Genomic DNA, 18,036 nt, shown 5'->3' with positions numbered 1-18,036 from the left:
CGGCGGGCGGGCCGAGCAGCCGGGGCAGCGGGCGCGTGGGCAGCCGCGGGCGCCGAGCCTCCGTCCCTCTCTTCTGCCCTCCCGGGCCTTTGTCACCGCGCCCGCGGGGAGCGGGACCGGCTGAGCGAAAAGACAGCCCCACAGGTCCGCCGGCCGGGCCGAGGGCGCCAGCGGGGCCATGTCTTACCAGGGCAGGAAGAGCATCCCGCACATCACGGTAAGCCGGGCCCCCGCCCCCGCCCCGCCGTTCTTTGTGGGCTGGGGGTGGCCGCCTCCAGGGTCGGGATCCGCGGGGGGACTGCAGGGGCGGCCCGCGAGGCTTCCTGCGTGGCGGCGGGTGGGGCGGGGCTGATCTCAGCCTTGCAGCCCCCTCCCCCCAGCCTCTGGGGACAATGGTGGTGGGGGTGGGGGGGGGAGCCCCGCAGCCCCGGGCGGGGGCGGGGGGGCGGGGCCCCCCCCCGCCGGGCCGGCCCCCCCCCCCCCCCCCCCCCCCCCCCCGCCACGGGAAGTGCCAGAGGGTGGCGTGGACCGGGTGGATGCGGCGCTGAACAAAAGAGGGAGGGGCGCGGGGGGCCGAACCCCTCCCTCCGGCCCTGGAGCGGGCTTAGGGCGGGGAGGGCCGATGGCCTGCGCCCGGCCTCTGCACCCTCCAGCTCTTGCGCCTCGCCGCCGAGTTCCTTCCATGCCAGAGGCAAGAAAAATGCCTCTGCCCACCCTCCCCCCACCCCCTTCCCCTGCCCGTACTGATGGAGTGGAAGTCTGGACCCAGAAACAGCGCCATGATGGAGGAGCCCCTCCCATTCCTCACCGCGGCTAAAAATAACCCTCTCGGGGCTGCGCTGGCAGCTGTGGCCCCAGAAGGGTTAACACTGGGGCGTAGGAGAGCAGTGGGCCCGAGCCTACCGCCGCCGTCCCTGGGTGCGGCCGGAAACAAAGGATCCCTGCTTTGTCTTGGGTGGGGAGTTGAGGGCTGAGGAGGCAGCGGTGGGGAGACCTGGCCTCCACCCCACTCCCTCCTTGGCACCGGAGGGGAGCCAAACCAGCCCCGAAGGATGCGCCCCACAGGCGCTGTGGAAGCCAGTGGGCCTCCGGTGGTGGGTGCAGGAGCAGCCAGGGGCTGGGAGGTGGGATTCCAGGTGTGATAGAAGCCTCCGGCGTGACACCTGAGGTCTGAGGACAGGAAACCCAGCCTACTCCTACTCCTTTACACAGAATCCTGCCTCTGGGAGCCCTAGGGCGCCTACAGGAGGGCAGCCTTGGGTAGGGGGAGGGAGCGGACACTTCCCATTCACCTGCTCAGTCTATTGCGGGCATTATTTTATGGAGTCTTCTCGAGAAATCGTTTGAGGGCGGCATCGTCTACCCAAACCTCCCAGAGGCTGGAGCACTGGCTGGGGCACGGGTGAGAGGAAGGCTGGGTGAGAGCCCCCCATGCCTCCTGTCCAACTGTGGTCTGAGTCTTCCTCTAGAAAACCCCTCCTGGGCTCAGCTTCAGGTCTTGCCAGCAGGCCTTTGGTGAGTTTGTGTCCAGAGGTATGACCCCTGAGGGTAGAGACCGTCTCTAACTCATCCTTGATCCCTGCCTTCTGAGATATGAAGGTGTAAGTGGCCAGTCCTTTAACACTCTAGTTGCCTGTGAGTCGCTGGAAGGGGTCTGGTTGACCCCAGGCGCGGCAAGTGGGAGGAAAGTGGAAGGGGGGGGGTGTTTGACCAGGTCCCTGCCTTGGGACTCTCTCTCCCTACCCCCTGAGGGGAACTAGGGCAAGTGATGGCGGTGCAGGTGATGGATGCAGTGACAGATGAGTCTGGAGCCTTGGGTCCCATTGTGGCTGTGGCCCATGGAAGGTCTGTCTACCCCCCACCCCCAGGAGCCCGGTTTCCAAAAAGGCGGTTTGGCCGGATGATCTTTGAGGCAGGTCTCTGTAAGGTGCCCCAGACTCAAATAGTTCTCAGTCTGCAGGGACACAGCAACCACCCTGCCCTCCTGCTGTGACCCGCTGAGCGGAGGTGACTTGGCCAGGCTTCCCTACCAGACAGATCTGGCTGCTCATCCTTGCTCTGCCAGCTCTCTTGGCCTCCGTGCTCCGATACCCCAAATGGGCCAACACTGGCCACTTCCCAGGACCGATGAGCATCCAGGAGAACTCTGGCAAAGCGCTGAGTGTGTGTCAGGCACATAGTAGGTGCAGCTGGGACTGCTGGCTGATTCTGCTGCTTTAGTGTTTGTGTGAAGCTAGTAGTCAGCCTGTGTGTCAAAGAGAACCCAGTGGAGTGGTTCCAACAGCTTCAATAGCTTGGAGAAGTGGGAAGGAGATGCTGAGAATTATACTTAGTTCCTGGGAAGGAGGCTCTTGATGAACACTTGTGTTTTATTTGGTCCACATAAGCCCACTCCATCCAGGAAGATCTATGGTTTAAAGGAAGAGCAAACCAGAGAGGATGGACTTGACTGGAGCCCCTTTGCAGGACCCTCGGCTTCCTGAGGGTCTCTTGCTGATAATGTCCATGTTGTGACAGGAACCAGAATGCCGTTAAGTGGGTGGGAGGGCACCTTGGCTTTCCTGATGCTGCACCCCGGCTTGTGCAGTCATACTCACTCGGTAAACTAAATTAGCGCTGGTCTGTGCCGGGCACTGTGCGGGGTGTGAGGCCAAATAGGAAGGAGGTGGGCCTTTTGCCCTTATCTGCCCAGAGTTTGGCAAAGACTGACATTTCCGCCTGAAGTTTGCACCAAGGTGCGGGGGCTGTCGTAAGGGGACACCGAGGGGCCTGGTGGAAACCACAGCAGAGAAACTCACCCTAGTCCTGGGATGGGGGACAGGAAGGATGGGGGAGGGGGTTGTTTCTGCCTGAGTGGAGGGAGGCCCAGAGGCAGAGGAGTGTGGCATGCTGGAGAAACTGAAGGAAAGTCCGCATTGTGGGAACCCAGCCTCTGCTTCCAAGTCTTCTCTGTGCATCGGGAACAAATCCTGGATGTTTCCGGCAGCCATGGTGGGCGTGGCCCGTGGAGGGGCCTTGGGGGTTGGAAAAAGACCGAGGGAAACTCTCAGCTCGTCCCCAAGGACCCCACCTGCTTCGTGTTTGGCCACTCTGTGCCCCCGTGAGCCTCAGCGTGGTCATCTGGCCAATCGGGATAAGGTTCCAGCTTACGCAGAGACTCCAGAGGTAGGGGAGAGGGTTCCTCGAGCAGAGGAGAGAGGGACATCCCAGGCAGGGCACGGCTGAGTCAGGAAGATGTTCTACCCACCTTGATGGTGAGCGGGCATCTTCCCCTCTGGTTCCCACCTCAGCCTTTTCCTGAGAGAATAGAGCACCCGACAGAGGAGGGAAAAAGCAGAAACGCTTCGCTTCACCCCCCAAGGTTGTTTAAAATATTTACAAGGCGCTCCTTCGTGTGTAGCTTTGTAAAAAATTAACGGCACAGCCAGGGATTAACTTAGCTAGAGCTGTTTCTGGAGCCCACTGCGGTGGTTAAGTGTTAGAACATCCTGGGCGTGGCTATCCGCAAACAAAGGCACATGGTTTCCTGCCCCCCCCCCCCCCAGGCTCTCGTCTCCCAGCTGAGCCACTAAGGAGTGGGGGGCCTGCTCCGCTGTGGGGGGAGACCAGCGTGTCCACACAGCGGTTATGAATTATTACTATTGCAAGTAGGACCTCACGAGTCCTGGTCATTTGTGGTTTTGCAGGCTGTTATTATTACAGCATTCACCATGACCTCCGTGATCTGACTCGGTGTCCAGAGCGCCCCCATGAGGGAGGCGGGTTACTTGGATCATCCCTGTTTCCCAAAGAGAAAACTAAGGTTCACAGAGGCTTAGTGGCACGGAGGAGTTCTTGCAGCGGCCTGCGGAGGGATGAAGAGCCGGATTCAAGCAGAAGGGGGAGATGGGCTGGTCTGCCTGCCCTGAAAGTCACTCTCTGGTTGAAATCTGTACGAGTCTGTGTGTGTGCCTGCGTTCGATCGAACGGTGATGAGGAGAGAAAGACAGGAGTTAGGAAACCATCAGACTCAGTTAGTGACTCTCATGTGCAAGCGTGCAAACCCCATGTGAGCCCTGTCCTGCTTCCCGAGGATGTCGCTCAATGTATCGATAGGTATTCAGTTTATTTGCTCCCCTTTCTTTTCATGCAAAGGATTTGCGATGCCCACAGTGATTTCTCATGCCTATAGTGAAATCCTGAGGATCCTGAGGAAATTCCTGAGGATCGAAGTAGAGCAGGGAACAAACCTGCCAGTACTTCAGGCCACTGGAGGTGTGCAGCTGGACATCTGATGGTGATTCGGAGCTTCCGGCATCCAGGGTAGAGAAGCAAATGCTCAGCGACATCGAGTTCGTGACCAGAGAGAGGGAAGTGGGCCATTTTCTCGGGGGGAAAATTATTTTAAGTGAAATTCTTAAAAAAAATTTTTTTTTAATGTTTATTTTTAAGACAGAGACAGACAGAGCATGAGCAGGGGAGGGGCAGGGAGAGAGGGAGACACAGAATCCGAAGCAGGTTCCAGGCTGCGAGCTGTCAGCACGGAGCCTGACATGGGGCTCGAACTCACGAACCGTGAGATCATGACCTGAGCTGAAATCAAGAGTCAGATGCTCAACTAACTGAGCCACCCAGGCATCCCACCTTAATTCCCTTTTTTAAATCTTTCTTTTTTTAATGTTTATTTATCTTGAGGGAGAGAGAGAGAGAGACAGAGCATGAGCAGGGGAGGGGCAGAGAGAGAGAGAGAGAGACATAGAATCCAAAGCAGGCTCCAGGCTCTGAGCCGTCAGCACGGAGCCTGACGTGGGGCTTGAACTCACGAACCATGAGATCATCACCTGAGCTGAAGTTGGATGCTTAACAGACTGAGCCACCCAGGTGCCCCTCAATTAAATTCTTAAAAGGTGTTTCAGAGAGGGTAACCATGATATTGTTAGCTTCGTTGGTAACCTAGCTATGCCAACTTAGCCCTGCATGTCTGTGTCTCGTGATAGACTTGGCCCGGACTGAATACATGGGACACACGTGATGTAGCATATGTGAATGTGCCTGGCACGCTGTGAGTGGCTGACAGATGATCGTCTCCCTCTCCAAACTTGGGCTGTCTCTTTGAGGAAACAAAAACTCAGGGTGGCAGGTGAACGGCAAGGGTTGGCCGCATGTCTGTTCTGTTGTTTGAACTGTGCGAGGTGCGATGAGCGGTGAAAAAAATTCCCCGTCTCGTGATCCATAACCTTAACGAGCTTACTGCCGAGGTGACAGAGTGCACACGTGAGCAACCGAGAATGACAGAGCACAGGTGTTAGAGGGCCTCGGGGAGGGGGAGACTCTCGGGGAGGCTGTGGGAGGTGACTGCCTGAGGCGTGGGGGGGGGACAACACGAGCTAGACATTCAAGGATTTGATTGGTGGAGACAAGGGAAGAGTGTGTAAGGCACGTAGAACAGCATGTGTAAGACTTGGACTGGGGAATGAATACGGTCAGAAGAGAGTGAGGGGTTAGTCATCGATAGACTGGGGGGTGAGGAACGTGAAAGAAATGTGAATTCTACAATTCTTTGGAGGTCAGGTAGACTGTACCCAACATGATAGGGGGGAGCAGATTAGATTCCAAGTCCGGCTCCAAGGGAAGCGGGGTATTTGACTTTGGGCAAATCACCTCCTTTCCCTGAGCCTCAGATTCCTTTTCTCTATAGAGTTGGATTAGAGGATCCAGTTCCGCATTTTGGATACTCTGATTTTATGTTGTGGGTAACGGGAAGCCACCAGAACTTCAAGGAAGTTCTTGAACTGGGAAGATGGTGTCATAAAGGCAGTGTGTGTGAGAGTGTGGGTTCTGAAAGCAGACAATTTGGGCTTGACTTCTATACTAGCTGCGTAACTTGGGCGCGTTGTTTCTTTCTGAGAATTGAACGAGTTAATATAATACATGGAAGATGCTGAGAGTAGTGCCTGCACATGGTGTAGCGTCTGTAGGTTAGCTGCTGTTCCTACCGTGGGAAGGCGTGTTAGTCGGCGTTGTTCCATAGCAAGCAGCCACCAGGTCTGGTTTTCAGCAACAGACACTGAATTCTTGTTCACGCTGTGCGAGGGCCTCGGATTGGCTGTGACTCGGCCCCCGGATGCCGGTGAACAGCGGTCTGTTCCCTGTGTCTCCTCACTTTGAGACTCAGGGTGAAGGAACAGAGGAAGGAAGCATGGGAGTCTGGTGGCAACTTGAAATGCCTGTGAGGACTTGGGCTCAACTGTGGCTCATAGTCACGCGGCCAAAGCCAGTCCCACGATCCAGACCGAAATCAGTGGAGAGAAGCCCGATGTTAGACTTTCTTAAGGAGATAGGAGGGTTAAGTGTGAAAATTAGGGCACATAGAAGGTGGTAATCAACACCCGTTGGAGCTGATGATGAAGTGGTCAGGACGCATGAGGGGTGAGTTTGGAAGAAAAGGCACTCGAATTGAGTGGGGGATAGAGCGCCAAGCCGAGGGGTCTCAGTGGACAATTGGAAATCTAGATTGGAAGGGGGGGGTCAGAGCCAAGGGGCCAGTTACGGAGATCGGAGACCCAAGAAGATAGGAAATGTGAGATATTCTAGCAGCCAGTGGTTCTCAGCCCATGTGCTGTGAGCAGAGGGACACATCCAAAAAACAAAACAAAAAAAATCCTCTGCAGATGCACCGCTAAATTTTGATCAGCATCTAAAATTCGTATTTGTTGCAACCAAGTCGACACGTTGTTCCAGTGACATGTATCAGGTGGTATTCTGCACGCTCACAAGCTGGGAGGTATCCAATGAGTGTCAGTTTTTGTGAATCAAAGGCACCCCCTGGCCTGGAAGGAAGCGTCAGAGGACTTTGCCCTTGAGCATATCAAAAGGACACAGGGCAGTGCATAGTGCCAGGGTGCTGAAGAGTAAGCACGGGCAGTGACGAGCAATTAAAGGCCCCCGAAGACGGGCGGTGACACCAGTAGGGAGGGCACGCCGATGAATGCCGACCGACTTGGCGGTGTGTATGTCTTTCATTACTTTAAGAATGCTGCCATTTTTTTATGCTGTTTGTACATCTTTTTTTTTTTTTTTTATATGTTTTTTGAGAGAGAGAGAGAGAGAGAGAGAGAGCACAAGCGTGAGAGGGGCAGAGAGAGAGGGAGAGAGAGAGTCCGAAGCAGGCTCCATGCTGTCAGCACCAAGCCCCACATGAGGCTCGAACTCACGAACCGTGAGATCGTGACCAGAGCCAAAATCAAGAGTCGGACTCTTAACTGACCGAGCCACCCAGGCGCTCCTGGACGCGTCTTCTGAACACAGGTTGAGACTCACGGTCCTGGAGAGATGCAATGATGAAATCGTAACTTTGCTCTGCGAAAGGGACTCTGAGTCAGTGTTGGTGGTGTGGGAGAAGGAGTGGGGTCTAAGTAAGGTGTTTCCGGGAGGGGCTGGTCTAGAAAACGCGAGCAGGCAGTAAACGGAGGGAAGTGATGGCTGTGAGCCTAGGAGGTTGCGCTCGCCCACCTCCTTCCTCGGGCCTGCGCCCCAGGCACCTGGAACATTCTCCTGGCGGGGCTCACCCTCTCTGGCCCTTTGCACTTGTGTTAAGTTGTGCCCATTCTCCATGGAGGATCCTTCCCCTGGGGGCCGGGAGCCACGAGCACTGGCACGTCCGTAACTGTGGTTTGTCCAACCTCATCAAACACTCTGGAGGGCTGGGACAGCTTTTCTGGCATCTCTCGGGGGTGCTGCAGCTCGCTGGTGACTCACAGAGGGACTCCAGGCTGCGTGGGTGGCTGGATGAATGAAGCCAGGTTGTAAATGGTGCTGCTTTGCTGAGCGAGGTTTTAGCCACTCCTGCGTTTGACTTTCCTTAACATTTAACTAATCCTATCCGTGGATTTCGTGTTCAGGTGGTTTACGGTCCAGAAGAACGTGAGGGGGGCATGAAGGGTTTTTGGAGCTCAAAGAGGGCCGCCCAGGTGGTACTTTGGCGGTGGGGAGAGGGCAGGTCTGATCTTTGAAGGTGCTTCATCGTATTTCCCACCGACAAGCACGATTTTACAATAGGGGCCCCCCATTTAAGTGGGTGCAGATCCTGGCACACGTGTCCCCTAGGCCTTGACTGAATAATGACTTGGGGTCAGTCCCACAGGAAGACTCAATGGCTCTGAGGCAGAACTGCATAGAGCACACGGGGAGCTGTTCGAGATTTTGTACCTGTCCCCAAATTATGCTGCCCTGTCTTTTGTATCCTGCCATATTCATAGGCCCTTAAGGGCTGAAGCCCTAATGATATTTTATTTATGCAGTCTTAAAGTCGAAAGGAGCCTTTTAAGTTATGTAAACTTGTCAGCGTTTGTGTGGTTAGGAAGGCAGGAAATAGTGTCTGTTGCTTCTCCCCCAGCCCCCTATCCCTCCTCTAGTGTAGGAATTCCAAATACCCTCTCCTTGCATACCTCTAGTGACAGGGAGATCACCACTTTGCTCAGCAGCCTGCTTTATCCTTGGGAAGCTCTGTCGTTGAAAAGCTCTTAGGTATGTGGACTGAGAATCTGCTTCTTGTCCTACGTTTGCCCTCTGGATAGTCACAGCCCTCCTCCTCTTCTACGCCGATATTCCTGGAGGCTCTGGAAGGCATTTCTCAGCCATTTCTCCTTATCCAGGACCTTCTCTTTTCCAAAATGGCCCCAGTTCTTTATTCCTCGCGGAGCATACTTTCCAGGTGCAGTCTTTTTCTTTCCTCCCCCCGCCCCCCCGGCCTTTCCTTTTCTCCTTTTTCGTTTGCTATCCTCTATTCCTGGGCATGCAGAACAAAACAGACTCAAAATAAAACTTTAATCATTGGGCATGGGTTTTTTTTTTTTTTTTAATGTTTATTTATTTTTGAGAGAGACAGAGCATGAGTGGGGGAGGGGCAGAGAGAGACACAGAATCCCAAGCAGGCTCCAGGCTCTGAGCTGTCAGCACAGAGCCCGACATGGGGCTCAAACCCACGAACTGCGAGATCATGACCTGGGCCGAAGTCGGATGCTTGACGGACTGAGCCCCCCAGGTGCCCCATTGGGCATGTTTTCATACCTAGGCCAGTATTCCGTGTATGAGGTGTGCAAAGTGCTTTTACACATTATCTCTAGAAATCCTATGAGTTGCTACTTTGATTCGTTCTGTTGGCAGAGCAGGAGGCCGAAGCACACGGAGGTTAAGTATCTGGCCCCAGGTCACCCAGCTAAGAAGCTGTGTGGGAACAGGCTGTGGTCTCTGGTGTGAAGGATCTCCCAGTCTCACGGGAGAGAGAGACAAGAGACGAGCTGAATATAACACATCACGAAGCAATGCTAACCGTAAGGCACAGGCCTCGCACTGTGGGGACTGCAAGGGTGACCGTGTGTTCCTGGGGTCAGGACCTTGAGCTGGAGATCACCGGGGAGAGCAGGTTCGGCAAGAAGGCCAGAGGGAGGCACGGGGATGTGACGTTGCAGTTTTAGGGCATGACATGGTTGCCTTTGTGTTTCAGAAAGGTCACTGGCTGTCATGAGGAAGGGACGAGATGGGCAGCAGGGGGAGAGGTGGCGAGGGCGGGTGGGGGGCAGGTGCCGCGGGGAAGTGGGAATCAGCAGGTGTATGCCAGGACTTTCTGGACCAGATGCAACACGATCTGGAAGACTTGGGTGTGACATGAGAATTTAGAAGTCGAAGATGGAACTGAGCATCTGTATACGATCTGACTCCCTAGCTTGCAAAGACTTAAACAAACAAACCAACAAACCAACAGGCTCAGTTCTAAGTGCTTGTCCACGTGTTAATTCATTTAACTTTCAAAAGAGCTCTCTGCATTACAGATGGGAAAGTGAGGCTGGGAGAGAGCTTGCCTAGGACACAGGGCTAGCAAGGGCGGGGCCAGATCTGAGCCCAGGCAGTCTGCCTTGGCACCCACGTGCTGAACCATCAGGCCACTCTGCCTCTTTGTCACATGAGATAATGAGTGTGAAAGCATCTGGCCCACAGGAGGCATTGCCAATGCTTATTAGGCGAATAGGTCTCTGCCTTTAATATCTCCCCTCCCTGGAGCCCTTTGCAACTTCCAGAGCCCTGGAGTCTGCCTTACTCCCTTTTGGCTATAATGGCAGCAACCCCATTAGGAGGTCAGGTGAGTGCATGGCACTGGGAATGTGCTTGGATAAATAGCGGAATGTGTATACGTGTCCGGCTCTTGCTTATCCCCATTTTGCAGAGGAAGGAACTGAGGCTCAAACACGTTAACCAGGTACAATTAGGAGAACAGGGGAGAACTACCTGGGGGTAATGGGGCTGTCACTTTGTAGGTACCGACGGAGCTAGGTTCAAATCGGGCAGCACCATCTGGCTGTGTGACTGAGAAATTACCTCACTTCTCTTATTTCCTCATTTGTAGCAACCATACCCACTTTTTTTTTTTAAGTTTATTTCTTTATTTATTTTGAGAGACCACATGAGAGGGGGAAGGGCAGGGGCAGAGAGACAGGGAGACAGAGAATCCCAAACAGGCTCCACACTGTGAGTGCAGAGCGCGACACAGGGCTCAAACCCACAAATGGCGAGATCATGACCCAAGCCAAAACCAAGAGTGGGCCGCTTAACTGACTGAGCCACCCAGGCGGCCCAGTCGTACCCACTTCTTAAAGCAACTTAAGAATTAAAATGAATGCAGAACTGGCACTTAGTATGCCCTCAGGAATGTGATTTCCTTAAAGAGAAAGGATTTGTGTTCAGATTGCTTTATGGAAGGTAAAAAGCAGAGACAAGGAGACACAAAGTGGGTCCCAATGTAGATACGGAGATAGCTGGCATCATTGTCCTTTGGGGCAGCCCGAAGGCCCTGCCCACTCCTGGTGTGTTATTTTAAAACCAGATATTCAGTCCATCAGGGAGTATTTTCCTGAATGTCTGCTGGTATCATGGGACCTGAGACCTTGCTGTTAAAACTGCAGTTGTCATGGAAACGGGCCCAAGCTTCCAGAGAAGGTCTGCAATCCATGGGGACCACCTGTATTTCTAATTCATGAAAGAGGAAAATGCCACTGTGCTCTCTGCCCATGCGAGGGGAGAGCAAATGTGTGTTAATTAGATTGGGTCTCAGGCCTGTTGCCCTTTCCAGAGCTGCCTTCCCGGAAAGTGCTGCGAAGCAAAGGGCTGCAGGCTGATGGGCTGTCCCCTGAGGCAAAAATCAAAGGCAAATGGGCTAGTTTTCTGTGAATGAATAAGAGTGCGCAGCTGCACCTTTTGGAAGACCTGCACGGGGGGCCTGGGAGGAAGGGGGCTCTGGTTATTAAAGGTAGGGACTGAGTCTTGAGCTGTGAAGTATTTGAGCTGGAAAAGCCCTCAGGCAGCTCTCAGCACGTGATCTTTTTTCCTTTTTCTTTTTCTTTTTTTTTTTTTTTAGAGAGAGGAAGAGAGTGGGGGCAGATCAGAGGGGGAGAGAGAGAGAGAGAGAAAGATAGACTCTTGAGCAGGCTCCACAGTCAGTGCAGGGCCCAATGTGGGGCTCAATCCCACGACCCTGGGATCATGACCTAAGCCGAAATTAAGAGTGGGATGCTTGGGGCGCCTGGGTGGGTCAGTTGGTTAAGTAGCCCAACTTTTGATTTGCGCTCAGGTCATGATCTCACAGTTTATGTGAGTTTCCAGCTCTGTGCTGACAGCATCCAGCTCTCTGAGATTCTCTCTCTCTCTTTCCCTGTCTCTTTCTGCCCCTCCCCCACTTGCACTGTCTCTCTGTGTGTCTCTCAAAATAAATAAACTGGAAAAAAAAAAGAATGGGTTGCTCAACTCACTGAACCACCCAGGCTCCCCTTGGCACAGAATCTTGATGGTGTATCAATTTGCTTTGACACCATAATGCCACGTAAACAAACAACCTTGTAATTCTGTGACTTACAACTTGAAATATTTCTTGCTCTTAGGTCTGTGGGTGGTAGAGACGTATTAGCAGAGCTTGGCCAGATTTGTCATCAGGCTTCTGTTTGGGTCAACTTTTCTCCTCATATCATCTCCTTCTGGGACTCCAAACGAAGGAGGCTCCATCCTTGGCCATGCGGTTTTCGTGACAGAGGACGGACTGTCAAGAGATTGAGCTGAATCCCGTCTGCCTCTTGAAGCTTGTGCTCAGACTGGTGCACTCACATCTACTCTCATTCTGTTGGCCAAAGCAAGGCACACGGGTGTGCCATCAGCTGGTGGGGCAGGAGAGCACCGCACCCACATTGACGCATGCCAAGGGTGAGAGAACAGAGATAATTGTAAAACAAATAGCACAATCCACCCCCGAGGGTCTACATCAAGATTACCTGGGGGTGTTGGTTAGTAACATAAATTCCTGGCCCGTAAGTTGCATCTGGTAAACGAAATTCTTGGCAAAAGCCCCTGGGTTGGAGTTTTTAGCAGGTGATCCCAATGGGTTTTGAGGATCTTCTAGGCTCAGGCGCCATGTTGTAAGTTGTACTTGCATGAATGACGTGTGTCTACCTGTCCTGTTGAATGTTTGAGTTGTAAACATTAGCCTCAGCATTAGTGGCTTGTAGAGTTTGAAGGCCTGGTAACTTTTAGAACTCACCTTGACATTTCTTTTGTCTTAAGAGAATGCAGTTCAATGCATGAGCAAAGCACATTTCTATTAAAATGGGGCTTCCCTCAGGTCACGATCTCGCGGTCCGTGAGTTCGAGCCCTGCGTCAGGCTCTGGGCTGATGGCTCAGAGCCTGGAGCCTGTTTCCGATTCTGTGTCTCCCTCTCTCTCTGCCCCTTCCCCGTTCATGCTCTGTCTCTCTCTGTCCCAAAAATAAATGAACGTTGATAAAATGGGGCTTCCCTGATCTTCTTGAGACTCATTTCCATGCCAGCCCCTTGGAGGAAGGAATTCTTCCTTTTGCCAAGGAGTGACGGGTCATTTAGTTACTCTGAGCATCTTCCCACTGATGAACCAGGCAGCCTCATCAGAACCTGTATGCACCCACACATCCCCGGTGGAATTGCCTTCTCAGTGTGAAGAACATTCCTCTGACCCTAACCTTAATCCTCTGAATCCTTTTTTGATACACATTGTTCATTGGCTTCAGATTCCAATGTCTACATCGTAGGAGAGGGGGTCTGGAGGTTTTCATGACAGAGGACGGACTGTCAAGAGATTGAGCTGAATCCCATCTGCCTCTTGAAGCTTGTGCTCAGACTGGTGCACTCACATCTACTCTCATTCTGTTGGTCAAAGCAGACCAACTTCCCTCCCCCCAACTTCTTGGGAGAATTAAAGTCTTGTACTAGGAGTTAAAAGTACTTGGAACCAGTTGCATACATTGCGAAGCATAAGGCACGACTGTTTGTGTCCTCTGGAAATGTAAAGATTACAAAATGCCAGTGAGCTGACAAAGGAGAGCAGTGAAGAACTACAAGGCTGGAGGAGGGAGAGGGATCTTCAACATCCCGGGGCTGGGAGACACCTTGCTATCCGAGTGACCAATGATGTGTCAGGACCACGGACAGCACACAGCTTGCCCTTTCCATTCCTTGTTCATCCCGTGGAACCTGGAACTTTGGGAGCGTCGTGTCTGTGTATATACTATTCATTTTGCTGGAATGCTCCCCTCCTCCCCCCTTTTTGGCTTCATGAACTTCTCACATTCCAGAACCCAGCTTAAATGTCCCCTCCTTGATGACATAGTCGCTGTCTTTCCCTGTCTCTGTAATAACAGCTTTGGTTTTCTGCCGTTTTCCAGTTCATAAACGAGTGATTGGGGGGTTGATCAGATGAGAACTGCACCTCCCTTTTCTTCCAAGGCTCCCTTAATGGATCTTCCAGTCTTAAGACTTTGCGGTGGAGATGATAGGTTTTATTCCCACCAAGCAGGAGAGAGGACAGAATGCAGGGAGGCTTAATGCTTCATTCATTCAGGGGTGGACAATGATGCAAACGTTTTGCTGTGACCCAGACCTCGCATTCTGGCTGAGGCTGCCTGCTGTTTACTTTGCTGCTGTATGGGTAAGAAGGTCTGAAGCTTTAAGAGCTAATTTTTGTAAGCAGCACTCAACATAGCACTTAGTGTTTGTGAAGAGAATGAAGGCGTCCTGCCAACACCAGCTCCCTCCCAGTTGAGGCTGGATGCAAGATAATAGTGGGTTTGAAGACAAGCCCTCCCCTTCTCTGAGCTTCTCCTCTGACTCACAGGACCTTTGGCAGAGATGTGATTGCTGCCCAGAACCAAGGTTTAGGTGGCCCTTCGTGGGAGCTCTTTCAGCATCATCTGCACTGTACAGGCTTTGCACTAAGCCAGCTTCTATTCCCAGGCAGTAGGCTTAAGCTTTCAGGGAATTTTAAAAGCAGAAAAAGGGATTTCTGATGCATCAGTCTTCTCTTTTCTCCTGTGCTGTGTTTCTTCCCCCACCCCTTCGTCCTCCCTTCCTTTCTTCCCTCTCTCGTCCATTCCCCCCCCTTTATCTTATTCCCTTCCTCCTCTTTTCACTGCCTCCTTCTCTCTTTTCAAACATTGTGTTCTTCTTTCTCCCTTTCTCCTTGCCTCCTGTCTGTCTCCCTCTCTCCTCCTGCTCAGCAAACGTTTGCTAAATACCTCTGGCTGGTCCCTGGGATCCAGAGATGAATCGCCCCAGGCAAGGCTGGCCAGGAAGGGGTGTCCAGCCCTGCGGGAGACGGACACATGAGCCATGACCATGCCAGATGCTCAGTCTTGTAGCAGAGGGGTGTGCAAGGGGCAGTGGGACACGGGGGCACCCCATAGTCTCTGCTGGGGGGAGTCTGTTACTATTAGAAAGATTTGCTCTCCCCCCCCCCCGAATTACTACCATATAGAGAGTTTGGTATTTTGCCTTTTCAGCTAAGATTTTATTGTCTAGCACTTTTGTCTGTCGTTAAAAATTCCTGGGAAATATTTTAGCAGCTGAAGGATACCCCATTAGTGGTGTGGTTATACGAGTGCAATTAATTCTGGATCACGCTTTTGTGTACAATCCTTGGACCTGTTCGGGGATATTTTCCTGAGGACAGATTCCCAGCACTGAATTTTTATATCAAAGGTCATGAGCAATTTTAAGGCCCATGATACATTTTGCAACATTGTCTAGTGCTGATTCTTCCTGAGAAACCCCTGCTTTGAGGAAACTATAATCAGTTTCCCTTTTTGTACTTCTGCCCAGTATTTGTGTGATGTCTCAGCTCAGGAGCTTTTGTATGTTTGAGTTCTTCTTTGAAGAAAACCCTTTCATTATCATGGGGACCCGCCCAGACCCCATTCCTCATGGCGTTAGGGTCCCCTTGAGCTGGCATCTGAACCCCTCTCCAGGTCCCCACCCTGAGGTCCTACTTCAGCCAGATAAAACCACATATGGATCCCCCAGCACACCCCGTCCCTCTGGGCCTGTCCCCATGTCATACCTCTTTCTGGAGTCTCTTTTGTCCTTTGCCGCATGGCTAATTCCCATTCATGCTTCCAGCTTAAGTAAGCGTTTTTCCCCTGGAAGAGCTGGAACGGGGGCACCTCTGTGCTCCTGGCAATCTCTGCCCCTCTCTCTGTCCCAGCCCTTCCCAGTCTCCCCCACTGGCCTGAAAACTCCTTAAGGGCAAGCGCTATTTCTTTTAGCTGCACATACTCCTCCCTTAGTTATTTATGGAGTGTGGTTCCTGCTATAGAAAACGGCAAAGAATAAACAATGCGTGACTCTACTGAGTAGTTACACATGCCAGACGTGTGCTAAGTGCTTTATGTATATACCCCATGGACTTTTCCCAACAGCCTTATGAGGCAGGGACAGTTGTCCCCATTTGCAGGTGAGGAAACTGAGGCTAGGAGAGGTTAAGGCACCTGGATAGTAAGCAGACAGAGACTGGACCTTGCATCTGACTCTGGACAGTCTGTTCTGATGTAACGCTGATCCAAGGACACGAGCCATACTGAGCGTAACTCCCTTTAGGTCACAGCTGTCATCATGGAATGAATGGCAGTCTCTGGCACACTCTAGCTGTTGGACTTTTGTTGAATGTTTAGTCAGATATTTCATTTCCTTCAAAGAATCGAAAGGGTGATTGTGACACAGAACAATTGTCCTTGTTCACACGTGTGTCTGTGAGAGGCAGGAAATTATTAATTTTCTCTTAAATATGTGACTGTTATTTTGTTACATTCTTAACAATTATTTACCATCAGCTTCACTCCTCTTGGTGTGAGATTTTACACTCAGATTTCCTGCGTGAAAAAAGGGAGCCCTAGAATGCTAGGTCCTCGGGTCACAGACATCTGGTAGTTTCTAAATTGTATCTGATTATGGGTGTCATGGATTCTAGAGTGTGAAAATGCTTCTCTTTTTTTAACGTGCTTTTTTAATGTTTATTTTTGAGAGACAGAGAGTTCATGGGGGAGGGGCAGAAAGATGAGACAGAGGATCTAAAGCGGGCTCTGAGCTGTCAGCGTAGAGCCCAATGTGGGGCTCAAACTCACGAACCGTGAGATCATGACCTGAGCCGAAGTCAGACGCTTAACCGACTGAGCCACCCAGGCGCCCCTCGCGTGTGAAAATATTTTAAGATGCGACAGAAGAAATATTTAAGATGTGTTTGGTGCAGTGGATGCCAGGCCGGAAGTTAGGGAACCTTGGGTCTAACCCGTACCCCCGTTAGTTGTGTGAACATGGGAGGTCACCCGGTCTCTAAGCCCCGTTTCCATCTGAGGTCAGATCAGACCCAACACTCCGTAAGAACCACTCGGCGCAAACAGGCTTGGAGAGCAGAACTGTCGTAAAGCACAGTTCCCAAGGTGTCATCTGGGGAAAGTTCCCTTGTCAGAACTTTCCACACAACAAAAGGATCTGTGTTTGGAAAAGATGTTAAGTGCGGTCCCCCGCTCGCGTATTCACGTTACACGTCAGCAGAGTAAAGGATCTGGGTTCTTGTCATATCGACCATCTTTTGTTTCTTCTTAACCCAGAATTTTCTAAACTCACTACCCCCAGGACTCACCTTGTCCTGGGGGAATAGCCTCTACTTAAACCCCTCTGAGCTAGAGTGCCACAGGACATGATTCTGAACATGCCAATTAAGAGGCAAAGGCACTGCTAATTTCAAGGAAGAAAAGCAGGTTGTTACATTGGCCCTTGCCTTATCATACACGGACTTACTGTTTTAGAACTACGCTTGCACCCGACTACGTCGGAGCTCGGACTGGTGCAGTAGCTGCACGCAGAATCGGCTGGTAGTTGGGGAGGAGGTGGACTTGAACACAAGCTGCACCACCTGATTCTAGAAAGAGCAGGGTGGGGCTGATCTTCTGGTGTGCAGTGTATTAAATACTACCTTTCAGGCTGAGCCTGAAAAGCCCTCTATTAAATGTGGCAGAGCAGACAGCTGCCTGCGGGAGGCCGTGTTCTGGAAGCCACGCACCAGCTGCTGCTGCCGCTGCCTCACATTCCCCTGCTTTCCGGTGCCCGGGAAACCTGGACACAAGCTTGTCTCTGCTTCTGGGTGTGCAGAGCCCGTGCCTCCCCTTTCCCCTGGCACCGGAGTATCCTCCCCGGGAATGTGCACATCGTGGCTGGCTTCTGTCTTAGGGCTAAGAGGCAGGTTGTAGGGCCTGGGAGCGGTTGAGCTTGAAGACAGAGACTCTCCTGCTGGGGGGTAAGATGTGCTGGTTCCTACTTGTCTCCCTTGCCTCGTGGCTCGTAGTTCTTTGTCTCCTGGCTGTGATACCTTTTCTCTCCATCTTAATCCATTTGTCCTTCAAGAATCAGTCAGGGATCCGTCTGTGTGTCCATTCATCCATCTGGCCATCCATCCATCCATCCGGCCAGGTTGTGTCCAATACTGGAGATGCAACACTGAAGAAAACAGGTGAAATCTCTCCCCTGGTGAAGCTACCAGTCTTGTAAGGACATTTGCAGGGCACAGCTGTAGGTGGCCCGTCCACCTACATCAGCATATATGCAGGTGTCCCCTGTGAGTTGTGTCTGCCACAGCCAGTGGGCGACCACCACAGCTCTGAGGTCAGCGGGCAAGTCACATTTTAGACAAATGTGTGGATACATAGCGTGTAGGGGC

General features: G+C 52.2%; 1 protein-coding gene across 1 annotated transcript in view; it reads left to right on the top strand.

Moving 5' to 3' along the window:
- The first annotated feature begins 55 nt into the window (after positions 1–55).
- Positions 56–18,036, top strand: part of CRMP1 (collapsin response mediator protein 1) — a 72,911-nt gene continuing 54,930 nt past the window's right edge. The window contains exon 1 of the mRNA XM_040488261.1: positions 56–217. Within this exon, the coding sequence (XP_040344195.1) occupies positions 179–217 (39 nt within the window). The 5' untranslated portion in view covers positions 56–178. The remainder of the gene's footprint in view (positions 218–18,036) is intronic.

This window comes from Herpailurus yagouaroundi, unplaced genomic scaffold (genome assembly GCF_014898765.1).
Source record: "Herpailurus yagouaroundi ecotype Mexico unplaced genomic scaffold, PumYag 28, whole genome shotgun sequence".
Classification (NCBI taxonomy): Eukaryota; Metazoa; Chordata; class Mammalia; order Carnivora; family Felidae; genus Herpailurus; species Herpailurus yagouaroundi.
Note: the sequence above shows the minus strand (reverse complement) of the source record. Positions and strands in the feature narration are given on the sequence as shown.